The sequence below is a fragment of the Mesocricetus auratus genome, unplaced genomic scaffold, assembly GCF_017639785.1.
Source record: "Mesocricetus auratus isolate SY011 unplaced genomic scaffold, BCM_Maur_2.0 Super-Scaffold_100009, whole genome shotgun sequence".
NCBI lineage: Eukaryota > Metazoa > Chordata > Mammalia > Rodentia > Cricetidae > Mesocricetus > Mesocricetus auratus.
The window spans coordinates 38,109,368-38,124,394 of NW_024429193.1; the positions used below are offsets into that span (position 1 = coordinate 38,109,368).

The window sequence follows — 15,027 nt, forward strand, 5'->3', positions numbered from 1 at the left end:
TGGGTGCAGGCTGGAGGTTGTCCCACTCACACCGCCCACAGAAGGGAACCCAGGACGCCTCGCCAGCCACTGCGGCAGGCACGTCGCAGAGGGCGGGAGCAGGCGCGCGGGCAGGCGGAGGCAGCCAACGGCGGAGGCGCCCACTCCCCCCGGTCCCTGTGCCCCGCCGCTCGTCTCCCGCCGCCGGGCGCCCGAGCGCTCGGCTCTTTCCGCCGCCGCGCGCTGCCCCGTGCGCTCCGGCACCTTCGGCAATTTCCGTCGGGCCCTGGCCGCCATTTTCTCGCCGCTTGTGTGGCTCGCTGGCTGCGTGGCTCGGTTCTTGGGAGCGAAGCTTTGTCCGGTTCGGCAATGGACGGGTAGGTCCCGGAGCCCGTGAGGAGATGTGAGAGGGAGAGGAATGTGGCCGGGCCGCGGCCAGGGTCGGGGGTCGGGTCGGAGAGCGGGGCTCGGGCGGCCCCTCCCAGGCCGCGCCGCCGTTACCCAACCCCCGCCCCATCACACACACCCCTCCCCGGGCTTCCCTCGGCGGCTTCGGCGACTAGCGCGAACCGCAGCCGGGGCTGGGAGGCCGGGGAGGCCTCGGGGCTTCTGTGGGGACTCGGTGGGGCCGGGCGGCGGGGGATGGGGCGGGAAGCCCGGCGCGGCCCTGCCCCCTCGGGAGCCATGTCGACGCCGCGGGGGGACCCGAACCCTGGGGTGGCGGCGGCCGCGGGGGCGCGAGTGGGGAACGCCACGGAGGCCTGTGGGGACCCGCGAAGCCCGAGGCCCGCCATCCCCGGCCTCGCCCCGAAGCACCGCGGCGGGAGAGCCGAGTGGGAGCCGCGGGAAAGGGGAGGGCGCGTGGCGGCGGGAGGGAGGAGGGCACATGTCACACTCCTTTGTTTTCATCCGAGTCTGGGAGCGGGGGCGGGAGGCCATCGAAATGCCTGTACAACCAAAAATTGCGAGGCTCGGCCCAAAGGGCCCAGAAATCAAACCAGAAACAAAACAAAACCCCATGAAGTGTTTGAGGGAAGCATCAATCACACGGGCAAAGGCCACCAAGCCATGGCAAAGACAAGAATGGATATTCCACACAGGGATTTTTTTTTTAAAAGCCACTTTGGTTAGTTTCTGGGGGAACAAAACTAAAAACAAACAAAACCCCAAGGAAACATGGAACAGAGTCCCGATGCATCTTTGAGAGCCTGGGTGTGCGGATAGGATGCAGACTGAGATAATAGCGGTAAGAAAAGGTGAGGACCAATGTTGCGCCCGTTAACTCATCTCAGAGGACTCAGTTCAACTCATTGTTGAGAGAAGAGGGCACTGCAGTTCTGGATACAAATAAGACACTACTCACAGCTCACATAGGGGAAGGGGATTAAAAGAGGCCTCAGATAACACGAACGTCCATTAAAAGGAGTATCAGTGTTTGAAGAATCTAAGGTAAAATTTGAGTTCATTAAGTTGGTTTTCTAGAGTTACCTAATGTTTTTAAGAGATAATAAAAAAGTAACAGACCGTAGAACTCATGCCACAAATTACCTTAGTGGTTTATCATTTCCAACATGAAACGTAGGTTCACACATGTTTAAAATTCCCTCCAGACAATTGATACCAAAACTTGAGTAGAAATCCATGTTTTCCAATTCCCAGATTCTATCTAGATTACTGAAGAACTTGAGTTATGTTGCTAATGTCGGCATACAAGCACTGTAGGAATGGCATAGTGTTCTGGACTTTCATCTTGCTGCTAAAGGTTCTTAAAAATGACCATAAACTGAAACATTCCATGTTTTCAAGTTGTTTCTAAAAAAAATCAAGGTAGATAATAGCTTTAAAAATTCACTGAACAGCTCTGTATTTGTTTTCTAACTGTATTTGCTAGTGTCTGGAGAATTAATGAAAGATGTTGAAAGTTTTAAAGTTAAACAGTGATCATTAGAAGAACAAGAGGTTGACACTTATTTTTTTTCTTTTCAGAATTGTCACTGAGGTTGCTGTTGGTGTGAAGGTAGGAGACTGTGTTTCAAAGTAAAGTGGAAACCAAAAATGTTGACTCTGCTATCATTATAAAGAGTTGAAATTTCAGTTAGCTTTGACAACAAAACCCAGTTATAAAATATTTCCTTTAATTTGTAAAGTCAGAGTCTATAAACACCCATATAGTCGGATAGTGTAAACGACCGTAAACTTTGTTAGTTTGAGATAGTTTGACTCTGATTAAAGTGAAATGTGTATGTTAAGAATAAGTCACATTGGAAATCAGTTGCCCTGACACCAAAGAAGAACAGAGTTGTTAAGTACTTTCAGCTTGAGTCCGTAAAAGCTGTCTTGTCTGTGGTAGGTTTTTACCCATTTCCTGGGTAGGGAAACTGCTCAACCTTCACAGTTGACTCCATGCTTACCATCTGGTGCTTCCTGGAAGACATAGACCTTGTATTGGTGTATTTTAGATTTTTGTTTGCAAGTCCATCTGCCCTGTTAGGGCATATTCCTGTCTTTTAGCTTCTGCCCAAGTCTTGAATAAGGAGATTTCTCCTGCCCTTCAACCAAAAATATAAGCATAAATATGAAGCCTCTCAAATATACGTATACTTAGAATTGTTAGTATTCCTGGTTTAGTGAGGTTGATCCTCAGTATTTTTCTTGAACCTTAAAAAATTGTGTTTGTGCTGGATTGATCTTCTTAATAGATTAGTAGATGTTATTGTTTTTGTTTGATAATTAACTTGCTGACCATACATTAATATTTAGGTTATTTCTTGAGTTTATATTGTATAGAACATCTAGTTTTATTGATAGTCATTTTCCAAGTTGAGATAGTTAAGAGCTTTGTAGTCAGGAATAACTCAAGTACAAAATATGTTGATGTAGTTATTATCCAAATAGATTTCTTCTGTGAATTTTGTAAAAGAATAAAGATATAAGTTACATTGTAAAAATGGCTTTGTAACTCTGTGGTCTCTTGTCAGCAGATGAGTTTACACACAAAATGTCATGAACAGTCAGGAAAAAGGAGGACACTTAGACTAGACAGCCTGGATAGGCTATGTTGGCTTTACTAGTTTTCAGAAAACTGTAAAAAAATACTTCTCATTTTAGAAAGTGTTTGATATAAAAATTTGCAAACTAAAAATTTTATATCATTTTATAGAACATTGGTTAAATGCATTTATTGGTGTCAATTATGTACAAGCATTTAAACTTTCTTAAAAGTAAAAAAATAATTTAAAGGAAAGTAATATATGTGCATGTTTGAAATGTAGCATGCATTCTCCTTGATCCACAATATATCCTCTTAGGTGTAGATCAATAAATTGTTTTTAAATTTCTTTCATGTTTTGAAAAGTTATTGACTTGCATAATATATATTGTACACCTGTCTTTCTTGTACAAATACATTGTGTTATGACCCTTTAAAATTTTTTTATTTAAAGTATGCAGTGTTTTGTATGTATACACCACTTGTAAAATAACTTCTGTTGCTCTTAGAAATGCCATGCTGCCTCTTTGTAGTCCCCCCACTTTCTCCTCCAGATGCCAGTGGTCTGCTGCATTTTTAGAAGTTTAAATGAATGGATTGAGAACGAGGTCCTCTGGTCTCTTACACTCAACAGAAACTTTTAAGTTATTTACACGTGTTTATTGATTGTTCCCCACCCACACCTTGCTTAGTATCACTACAATATCTGGTAATTAAAAACTTTTAGTGGGCATTTGTGTTTGGGGTATTATAAGGTTTCTCTGAACATTCCTGCACATTTCTGCTTAGACATATGCTTTTATTTCTCTTGGGGCCCATTGTTAAGAATGCCTGAATCATGTTTGTCATATGCTTAACTAATTGAGAAACTGCAGTCTCTTTTCCACAGTGGATGTACCATCTTGCCATCAACAGGGTATGGAAATTTCAGTTCCTCAGGAGACTTCTCAGTGCCTTTTAGTGTTTAGTGGGTGTGAAGTGATAATTTAATTGTGGTTTTAATTTGTACTTCTGTGTGGTATCTATCATGAGCAGTTTTCAGTGTGTCTTTTGCCAGCTGTTGTTGATTTCCTCCTTTTTTATCCTCTTTTTGGGTTTGTGAATCAAGGTTTCACTGTGTGAACCAGGTTGGCCTCCCAACTAGACTAGAGATCTACCTCCTGAGTGCTGGGATTAAAGACTTGCACCACCAAGATTGGTGTATTATAGTCATGGTTCTAGTCTAGAAGGAATAGAACTAATAGAGTAAACCAGTCTCTCTGTGTGTCTCTCTTTTTCGTGTGTGTGTGTGTGTGTGTGTGTGTGAGTGTGTGTGTGAGTGTGAGTGTGTGTGTGTATTCACACTCAGAATTTATTTGAGTAGTTTATAGGTTGTTGTCTTAGTTATGGTTTCTATTGCTGTGAAGAGACAACCATAACCATTGGCAACTCTTACAAAGGAAAGCATTTAATTGGGGCTGGCTTACAGGTTCAGAGATTTACAGGGTGGTGTGCAGGCAGTCACGATGCTGGAGAGGAGCTGATAGTTCTACATTTGGATTGTCAGGCAGCAGGGAGAGAGAGACACACACTGGACCTGGCCTGAGTATTTGAAACCTCAAAGCCTGCCCCCAGTGACACACTTCCTCCAACAAGGCTACACCTTGTAATCCTTTGAAATAATGCCACTCATGAGTTTATGGGGGGCTATTTTCATTCAAACTACACAGCTGTGGTTCAGCTAGGCTAACCAGTGGCAGTCTCCCATTGGCAAGTTCAAGAAACCAATGGTTGTTCAGTTCACCAGGCTGGGTGTCACAACTGGTCTTGTGTATGTGTCAGAATCCTGAAGGAGTAGGCTCTGATGCCAGTGAAGGAATGCCTCAGCAGGATCTATGAAGTTGCCATTGAGAAAGAGGGCGAGCATGCAAAAAGCAAAAGATGCTTTCCTCCATGTTCTTCATATCGGCAGATTCAGGGTGTGTCTTCCTACCTCAAAAGAGGGATTTATGATGAGAATTCCCACCTCCAGTGAGCCCACCAAGAAAAGTCGCTTACAGGGTTACCCTTGGGGTTTCATTAATTTCAGGTGTTGTCAAGTTAACAACTAAGAATAGCCATCACACCTGGCTTGTTATTAAGTATCTTTTGAAGTCTCTTGTCCAAGTTTTACTTTTGGATTTTGACAGGCTTCATTCTGGACATGTCCTTTCTTAATAGCTGCACATTTTTTCCCATCACTTTGCATTCTCTACACAGTACCTTTGAGGAATAACAGCTATACTGGTGAGCTCCATTTTAGTTCGCCAACTTTTTCATTTATGGATGATGTCGTTTGTCCTATCTAAGCCTTTTCTAACCTAAAGTAAAATGACTCCTTCGTTTTCTAAGAGTTTTCATTTTAGTTTAATATTTAGGTCTCTTCTGCATTTGGGATGAATTTCTTTTCCACTGCCTTTCCATTTTGTTAGATTAAAAAACAACAAAACTCTAGAAGAAAATAGGGGAAAAGATGGGGAAGGAAATATCGACTACAACAAGAGAAGCAGAGAGAGGGGAGAAAGAGTCAAAAGCCCCACAAATCAGGAGTTAACGATTTTTTAAAAGGCTACAAAGCATGGATTGAGAATTTTGATTTAAATATGGGCATCCGTTTTTCTAGCAATGTTTGCTGAAAATGTTTTCTTTGCTAATAAACCTTGTAGCCTTGTCAAAAACAAGTTGACTTTAAAAAGTTGCCTGCGTAAGTTTTTTTTTCTATACTCTTTCCTGTTGACCCATTTTTATCTGTCTAGTTGCCAGAAACATACTGTAATCTCTTAGTTACTGACTCTTCACATCAAGTTGCCTTAGTTTGCCAACTTTGTTCTTTTTCAAAGTTGTTTTGGCTCTTTAGGGTCATAGAAAGCATGCTGGAATCTTACTGTATTTGGCTTGAATGTGAAGCAGTTTGAGGAAAATTAATTTAATAATGAATTTTTCTACCAATGCAGTTTTATCTCTTCATTCACATAGCCTTTAACATTTTTGGCATTGTTTTTTGTTTTCACTGTAAAGATTTATGCATCATTAATTTTGGGGGGAGGTGGATTCATCTCTAAGTATTCACAGCTTCTGTTATAAATTATCGGTTCTCAATCTCTGGGCCTTGAACCCTTTTCATAGGGGTTACCAAAGACTATTGGAACATACAGGTATTTACATTATGATTCATAACAGTAGCAAAAGGACAGTTATGAAGTAGCAACAAGATAATTTTATGGTTGGGGGTCACCACAACATAAGGAACTGTGTTAAAGGATGGAAGCTTTAGCAAGGTTGAGAACCACTGCTTTAGAACCTGTAATCATGTGAGCTCTCTGCTTTCTAATACTGATTATTCATGTTTTGATTTTACCTTGTTTTGATTGTCAATTGATTTCATTAATTATCTCATAGTGGTCAACTTCATGAAGTTTTCGTGTCCGTGTCCTTTCCTCCCGTCTCTCCCCACTCCTTCTGCTTTTGTCTCATGTTAACTTCTGCTTTTCCTTTTTTGTTTCTGAAACAGGTTCTTACTATGTGGCCCTGACTATCTCAGAGCTCACTGTGTAGACCAGGTTGGCCTCAAACTCACAGTTGTGCCCCACCCCCATCCCCACCCCTTTTGCTCATCAAGTGCTGGGATTATAAGTGTGTGCTTTTTCTACCACATGGGTTCATTTGCTTCTCCATTGCTTCGATCAACACCATGCATCTTGGGGAAGAAAGACGTAAAAGTTAGTGTGTTACTCAGCCCGGACAGGAACTCAAAGACAGGCACTGAAGTAGAGACCATGCAGAAGTACTGCTTACTGTCTGGTTTCCCATGCCATCCTTCTGATACATCCTGGAACCACCTTCCTTCCTGCAAGTGGACCACTCATAGTGGGCTGGACCCTTTCTTGTCAACCATCAAAGAAAAGCCCCATAGATTTGCTCCTAGGTCAGTCTGATGAGGAAGCTCTACAAGTTCCCTCTTCCTGGGTATCTCTGTTTGTGTTAAATTGACAAAACTTAACCACACATGAACCTTTTCTTTTTTTAAATTTAAATTAGAAACATGCATGCTTCAAATGTCAATCCCAGCCCCCCTTCTCTTCCACCAGCCCCACCCCCACCCCCAGCCCAATCCCCACATCATTCCCCAGAGTCTCTCATTTCATCCAGGGCAGGACCTACGCCCTTCCCCATGTGTCCAGGCTGAGAGAGCATCCCTCCATGTGGAGTGGGTTCCCAAAGTTCATTTGTATGCCATGGTGAACACTAATCTGCTACCCAAGGCCCCAGAGATTTCTGAAACCTAACTTAACACTACATTCATAGAGTCTGGATCAGTCTCCTGTTGGCCTCTTAGCCATCAGTCTGGGGTTCAAGAGCTCCTCCTTGTCCAGTCAGCTCTCTTTGTGGGTTTCACCAGCACAGTCTTGACCCCTTTGCTCATCACTCCTCCATCTCTGTCACTGGACATGTGAACCTTTTCTAATAGAAGGCTTTGGTTCTATGTTATCTATCCCTCTTAGTCTCTTAGTGGTGCTTTTAAGACGTCCTCTTCATTTTTCCTTGTTGCTCTTCATTGAATATGTTGTCTTCAAGTTTTTCATTTGTTTATATCTACTTAATACAGCAACTTTAGATGCAGACTTGTATGGCCAGATTTATAGCAGTTGTTTTGTTTGTTTGTTTTGGTGAGTTAACTAAAAATCAAGATATGATTACAACTGGAGTGCTGTAAAGTTTTGTTAAAAGTATTTTTCCCCCCAAATTGGTTTCTGCTCCATAAGTAACACATAGCCTGAGGTGGTGGCACATGCTTTTAATCCCAGCACTTGGGAGACAAAGGCAGGTGGATCTCTGCAAGTTTGAGGCTAGCCTGGTCTACAAGGCATTCCAGGACAACTAGGACTGTTACACATAAAAACCCTGTTTGGGTGGGAAAAAAAGGTAACAAACACATCGTAAGCTCATAACTCACAGTTTAAGTTGTACTATCACTATCTTTGGCTTGACTTAATGGGTAATTAAATAATGCTAAGCATGTCTCTTTTTGGTAATAGTTGAATATAATTTATTTTTAATATGGTATGTGTTTCACAGAGTTGTTTTTGCTCTTTAATGAATGAAATCTTTTAATGTAATGCTGTAGCATATACCTTGTGCTAGATTCTTTTTCTAATAGTTTCGTTTTATAACATAATCTCTATTGAATGACAGCTCTGTTGAACATACACTTTTAAAACAGTTTGTTGATTTTTCTTCCATTAAGTGCACATATTAAGTAGTAGGTTAATACTTAATGACTCTGGAAGTGTCTTGGGTTTTACTGTAATGTTTGTAATCCACGAACAATTCAGCATTAAAAAGACAAATACTGGCTTTATCTCACGACATTCCTATTTGTTGGAGTTCTAAAAGATTCAGTCTCTAGAAGGATGAAATTGGGGATAATGCTTAAGGTTTTAAGTAAGTACCATACTGACAGGCTCAGAGTAGGCTCTCTGGAAACAGTGAGCTGGGCTTTGTAGTGGATTGGTTGAGAGACAGAAAGAGCACAGAGCAGAGCACACTAATGTTAAGCACACACACATTTGTTAAATGCACCTTATTTTAATAGAAAAAAGTCCTGCTACTTAGTTGTCTCTTTCCCCCCAAAACCTTGTAAGTCTCTGTACAGCTCCAACCAGTTAACTGAAAGTGCAGAGAACAGAATACAGCAAATAAATGCAGCCTTTGTAAATTCTGTAAATTCTGTAAATGTTTATGGCTTCTCTGTAGCAAATGAGATATAATAATTAAAAAAGGATGGAGAACTTTTGGGTAAAAAAATGTTTTAAGAAGTAATACCAACTCCTTCACACTGACTTTTATTATATTCGGATCCTTCCTCCCACATAATAGAACCTTTGAATAAGATAACATTCATGAAAAGTTACAAATTGTAACACAGATTTAATTTCTGACAGTACTAATTGCAACCTTTTGTATATCCTAATAGTTTTATTGCTGTTGTTGGTTGCTTTTTGAGGGTCCATGTTTTGAAAGGAAAACACTGAGACATTTACGTAGGAAAGGCATAGGTATATGGAAGTTGTCACAGTAACTGGAGAAGAGTTGATTGTGGTGAGTCTCATATTTTGGCTATGGTTCAAGATTCCCATAGTTTCCAATATTATCATATTCAGGAAGAACTGCTTGCTCAGAACTCCTGTGGTAACTTTTTGTGATGCTTTATTGCTTTTAAAGTGAAAAATAGTAACTTTATTTCTAATGCATTCCACTTATAACCCAATTAAGAATCCTGTTAAAAGTTTGCTACACAAATAGCAAATAGCAAATATTTTGTCTACTTTAAATTGATCTGGTCACAATGATACCATTCTTTTTATACAATAAAATTAATGATAACTTTTAATATCATGGGAAGTTTCCTTTTAAATTAAGAACAAAGGAAAGCCACTAACTTAATTAATGCTTGTTAGATCTCTTTTTATCTATAAATCTCATTTTCTGTACCCTGCCCCTTATACTTTCTTTGTTAGAGAATTTGTACATTTTCTACTCTTCAGTATTCTGCTGATTATACCTTGTTTCATTTACTCCTTGGATTTTCTGTATTGTGAACTTATAATTAGACAAAACTTGATCAAATATAGGTTTAGTTTTTCATAAGAATATCTTGAAAGATATGATCTATGTATGTAAATGGAAGTTTTTCTGTCTCAACTGGTTTCACTGGACCAGTTTCTCTCCCACTTGTTGGTCCCTGCAGCTGCTTATTAAATATTCATTCTGAGGCTTAATATTAATTATAATTGCTTGACCAATAGCTCAGGCATATTACTGACTAGCTCTCACTATTAAAATAACCCATTTCTATTCTGTATTTTACCATGAGGTTTGTGGCTTGTTACCTCACATCTTGCTTCCCCAATGACTGCATGGCGTCTTCTCAGCCTCTCCTTCTCTCTCTCAGCAACTCTGGGTTTTCTATCTAGTTATATTCTGCCTAGCCATTGGCCATATCAGCTTTATTCATCAACCAGTAAAAGCAACACATATTCACAGTATACAGAAGGACATCCCCCATCACATGTAATTGCTGTTGTATTATCAAGAGGAACAGAATATTAACATCAGTAGGGTGAGGTTTTACATACTGGTTACAGAATGCTCCTGTCATTTATTCATTTTTAGTAATGAATGATTATGTAGTTTTATTGGTATTGTGGAAATAATACATTTTCCTCTTCATATATTGAAGTTCCTCTTTCAAGAACTTTGCCCATGAATTATTAGTTTACATTGTAGCCACACCATTTAAAAAAATGGAAGCAGTATAGATCTTACTCTTTGATAATTGCATACATGAGTATAATGCATTGTAGTTGTTCTCATTCCCATTTTCCTCTCTTATTCCCCTTTCCCTTTTCTGCTGTAACCCTCCTTCCCATGAAGTCCCAGACCTATTTTATCTTTGTGTGTGTGTGTGTATAATCCACTGATTTACCTTGCATTTCTTGAAGAGCCTGGCTGGAAGGTTATTTACTGGAGTATGGGCAATTTATTAATGCCTATACCACTAAGAAACTAATGCTCCTCTTCTAGCAACCATTAACTGCTAATACTCCCTTGGGGAGGGAGGGATTGGGTCTCATAAGCCCCTCCCCATCCCATTTTTTTTTTGATGATCAAAACTCTAGTGTAGTTAGTTGAAGTTCCTTCTTTTTAATTGCTATTACCATTATGAGATGAAGCATTTTAACGTTTACCTTCTAGTCCATTGCAGTGACTGTTTTAAAAATGCTATTACATCTTGGGCAGGTGGAGCTTCAAATAGCAGTAACTTTAATAATGTGGTTGAAGTATCTTTGTTTTAAAATTAATCAGCCATGCTTTTAAAAAGTCTCTGTGTCCAAGATGTGAAAAATGTTCTTTAGAAACTACAATAATAGGGTGCCAAGGGGATACTTGATCTAAGATTGTTACTGCTTCAGGACCCTTTCAGTGAACAGTAGGTTTTTTTAGATAAAAATATATTGTGAACGCATTTATTATTTCTCATTTGTATTTAAGGTTACATAGTTTTTGATTATTTTTTTCAGATTTATTTATGTGTATCTGTGCTTTGTTCACATGTATGTCTGTGTATCATGTGCATGCATCCTGGAACTGGAATTATGGAGAGTTGTGAACTGACATGTGGGTATTGGGAATGAAACCCCAAACCTATGTAAAGAACAAGTACTTTTTTCAGCCTCTTGATTTTAGTGTTTGTATCTCTTGTCCCTGAAAAACCTTGTTTGCAATGTTAACCTTAATATATTATACATAGCACTTTAAAAACAGTGGCTTTAAAAGACACTAGTTTTTGAAAAGCAGATTAATACTGTATTCATATTATTTAACATAACATACAATTTTTTATAGTCATGTTTTGTCTCTAGGGTTTATTCCACAAAAAGGCATAGTATAATCATTGAATTAAAGGTTATTGAAATTACTCTTCCGTTTTACCACCAAATTTGGTAGATTTGTTTCATTTTTTAAAAAATATTTTTTAACTAAATTACCTCTGACTTCTGTAGCAAGCTCCAAAAAATGACTTCCAGCAAGCTACAAAGAAGCTTAGGTAGCCTACCACATTGTATTCCTTCTATATATATTTTCATTAATTGATTCTTTATTCAACTTATCCATTATATTCAAGTTTTTTCATTTTCCTTCCCACAACATGTAGAAAGTAGCATAGTATGTATAATGTTTCATATCTTGACATTTTACTAAATGATGCATACCTCCTTGGAGGACACTGCTTCGCTGAAATAAGGAAACATTCTCATTGCCTTCTGTAGTCTTTCACTGTTTCTACTCTTGCTAGTATGAAAAATCACCTATATTTCTTTAGAATAGCTCCTAAATATGAGTTGTTTGGTCATTGTGTAATACAAATACAGTTTTACTAGATATTCCTAAATGTGTTTGTGTGGGGGTTGTTTGCTATCCATAAATATGAATGCCACTGTCTCACAGCAAGTTTTATAGTATGTGCTTGTACCTTCAAGTGGGTATTGGGGAGGGGCGGGACAAGGGGATCCCAAGAGCTTGCTGGCTAGTCCTTAAGGTCCCTAGGCCCCAGTGAGAGACTCTGTCTCAGGTAAAGAAAAAATTGGAAGTGTTGCTAGTCTGGTGGATGAGAAAGTATCCAAATACAGAATTAATTTGAATTTGTTTTACCATGAGGAAGATTAAACAGATTTTCAGCTTATGATTTCTACTTCCTGTACCAAAAACTTCCTAAGTTTTTAAGTCTGTTTAAAGTTTAGATTTCCTTTTTGATTCATTTATTTAAAATTTATTTCAAAATTTTATCTGTTTAAACCAGTTGAACTTGATTGCATTTTTCTTTCTCACTATGCTTTTCATTAAAAATATCTTTCTGTGTTTTGCTAAACATGGAATGTATTCTAGAATTCATATTGCAGTGGATTTCATGGACATATAAATCAATATTAGGATGATGTTGAAGCAGTGAAACAGATTTTTGTCTACTGTTTTGATTTTTTTCCCCTTTGGCAGAAAGAGTATGATCCATGTTTTTCCTATGCATATTCCTGTTTTAAAATATTGTTTATATTGTTTTTAGAAAACAAATCTTGGGTGTGGATTGATGAAGTTAAGAACACTTGTTGCTCTTGCAGAGGACCCAAGTTTGGTTCCCAGGACTTTTGTCAGGCTTTAACTCCAGCTCTAGGGGATGTGTCCTGGCTAGTATTATCTTTAGAATGACTATAGTTATCCTAAAGGAAGGAACCTCAATTGAGAAAATGCCTGTGTAAGATGCAGCTGTAGAACATTTTCTTAAATTAGTGATTGATCGAAAAGGTCCCAGACCATGGTGGATGGTTCCATCCCTGAGCTGGTTGTCTTGTTTCTTACAAGGAAGGAGGTTGAGCAAGCCATGACTAACAGTCCAGTAAGCAGCACCTCTCCATGGCCTTCCATCAGCTCCTGTATCCAGGTTCCTACCCTGTTTGAGAAACTGAGACAGAATTCAACTTTTTTCTGTAGTCAGTTGGTTACCTATATATATATTTGCCATAAACACATGTAGACACATACACATAAAAAGTAAAAATGAAATTTTAAGCAAGTCTTTCTTGGTGAGTAAGAAGAATGATTAGAGTATGGGGCAAATTTATATAGTATTAAGTTGTATCTTTTGCTTATGAAATTATTTTATGATAGCTTTTAAGATATTTGTGGGGGGGCGCATTATCATGTTGTGTATGTGGAGGTCTGGACAACTTCTGGGGATTTCTTACCTTCCACTTTGTTGAAGCAGTGTCTCTTGTTTCTGTTGTGCTTCGTCTAACTGGCCTGGAAGTTTCAGAACTATTTCTGTCTCCGTCTTCCATCTTCTGTAGCAGTACTGGGATTACAGATTAGTGGTTTCACATATCCAACTTTATTGTGGGTTCTGAGGATCTAAACTATTGTCATCCGGCTTACACTATTAGCCATTTTACCTGCTGATCCCAGTTCCTGGGCTTGTGTGATATCTTAATCTATAGCATTGGTTGTAGTTTATTCTGGTTCTTTTTATCTTACCATTTGATTTCTTAACATTTGATTATTTCACAGAACTGACTTATTAGGATGATTAAAATGCTTTGTTCTTATTCATTGTTTTCTCCCTGGAACCATTAATTAATTTGTGAGAATATTATTAGCCCCTTATCTATTGCTTTAAAAATGTGAATGTTACCATATATGTGTATGCCTGTATGCTTTTACCTCCCTCTGTATCCTAACACAGGTGTGCCCTGAAGATTTTTTTCTTACCCTTCCAATATGATTTTGTCATGGAAATGAAAAAGGTTAACATTTGGTCTTCCATGTTCATTGGCTTATGTTCTGCCTCTGGGTAAACTTGGACTGAAAATATTGCCTCCAAATTGTTTATGTGAAAACTTTCTTACTGTAAAAAATGCATTTTCTCTACTGTTTATATTGTATATTTTTGTTTATATTGTATTACATATTTTAAGTAATTTAGAGATTGAGTATGTGTCAGAAGATGTGTACAGGTTATAAGCAGTGGTGCATGTCATACACAGGGCATGAGCATTCTCTTATTTTAATATTCCTAAGGATGCAAGAGCTAATTCTCCCAGATACTCAGGAACTGGAGTTGTGCATGATCATGTGTATATACATAGGTTCATAAATGCACAAATGGAATACATTTTATGTAAATAGTGTAGCTGTATAATGGTTTCTATAATTCGTCTTTTTGGAGGAGGGGAGCAGGGTCTCACACTGTAGTCTAGGCTGACTTGGAACTCACTATGTAGCTCAGGTTGGCTTCCAACCTGTGTCAATCCTTCTGCATAAGCCCCTGGGTGCTGAGATTACCAAAGTGAGCCATTACACCTGACTGTGGCTGTGACTTCTGTTTTGATTCAGTGATGATTTCAGTAATTAGCCAAATTATATGTGCAGTTGCATAATACTGTGGAGAGCTCTTCTGTGAAAATGCTCAAATTATCTCATTTGGTAGATATTTGGGATACGGTTTTTAAATTTGAACAGTGCTGGTACATGCATGACCTTTTTTTTTTTTAAGATTATACACTGAGATTTGAGCATGTTAAACTTACCAGGTAGTAGCAGATTATTTCCCAGCATTTCATTCTGAATTATGTCTCAGATTAATACAGGAAAGTTACATGTCAAATTCTTAGTGGCACTTCTTTAAATAGTTTTTAAATTTCTGTTAATCTGGTGTGTTGTGATTTTTTTTTATTGGTTTGTTGTTGTTTTCTCTTGATTAATGGAGTGTACGCTGTTTTTGTTTTTTATTTTTAATGTGAAGCTTCACATTAACTTTTCATGTTCAGTATCAAATATATTTCATGCACTTAGCCACCAAGAACAAAAAAATTTCATGACAAAATTAGATCTAGAAAAACAATTGTTTTATATTTATATTTTATAACACATTGTCTACTTTCAGTCTTCCCTCAGTCTTCCCTCATCCCCTTATATTTAGCCCTTCTTTT

At 38.8% G+C, this 15,027-nt stretch overlaps 1 protein-coding gene across 4 annotated transcripts in view; it reads left to right on the plus strand.

Moving 5' to 3' along the window:
• Positions 1-228: 228 nt before the first annotated feature.
• Ptbp2 (polypyrimidine tract binding protein 2) overlaps positions 229-15,027 on the plus strand; it is a 62,848-nt gene continuing 48,049 nt past the window's right edge. For all 4 annotated transcript variants that reach the window (XM_013118402.3, XM_013118404.3, XM_005077123.4 and 1 more), the window contains exons 1-2: positions 229-356; positions 1,966-1,996. In XM_013118402.3, the coding sequence (XP_012973856.1) occupies positions 349-356; positions 1,966-1,996 (39 nt within the window). In that variant the 5' untranslated portion in view covers positions 229-348. The remainder of the gene's footprint in view (positions 357-1,965; positions 1,997-15,027) is intronic.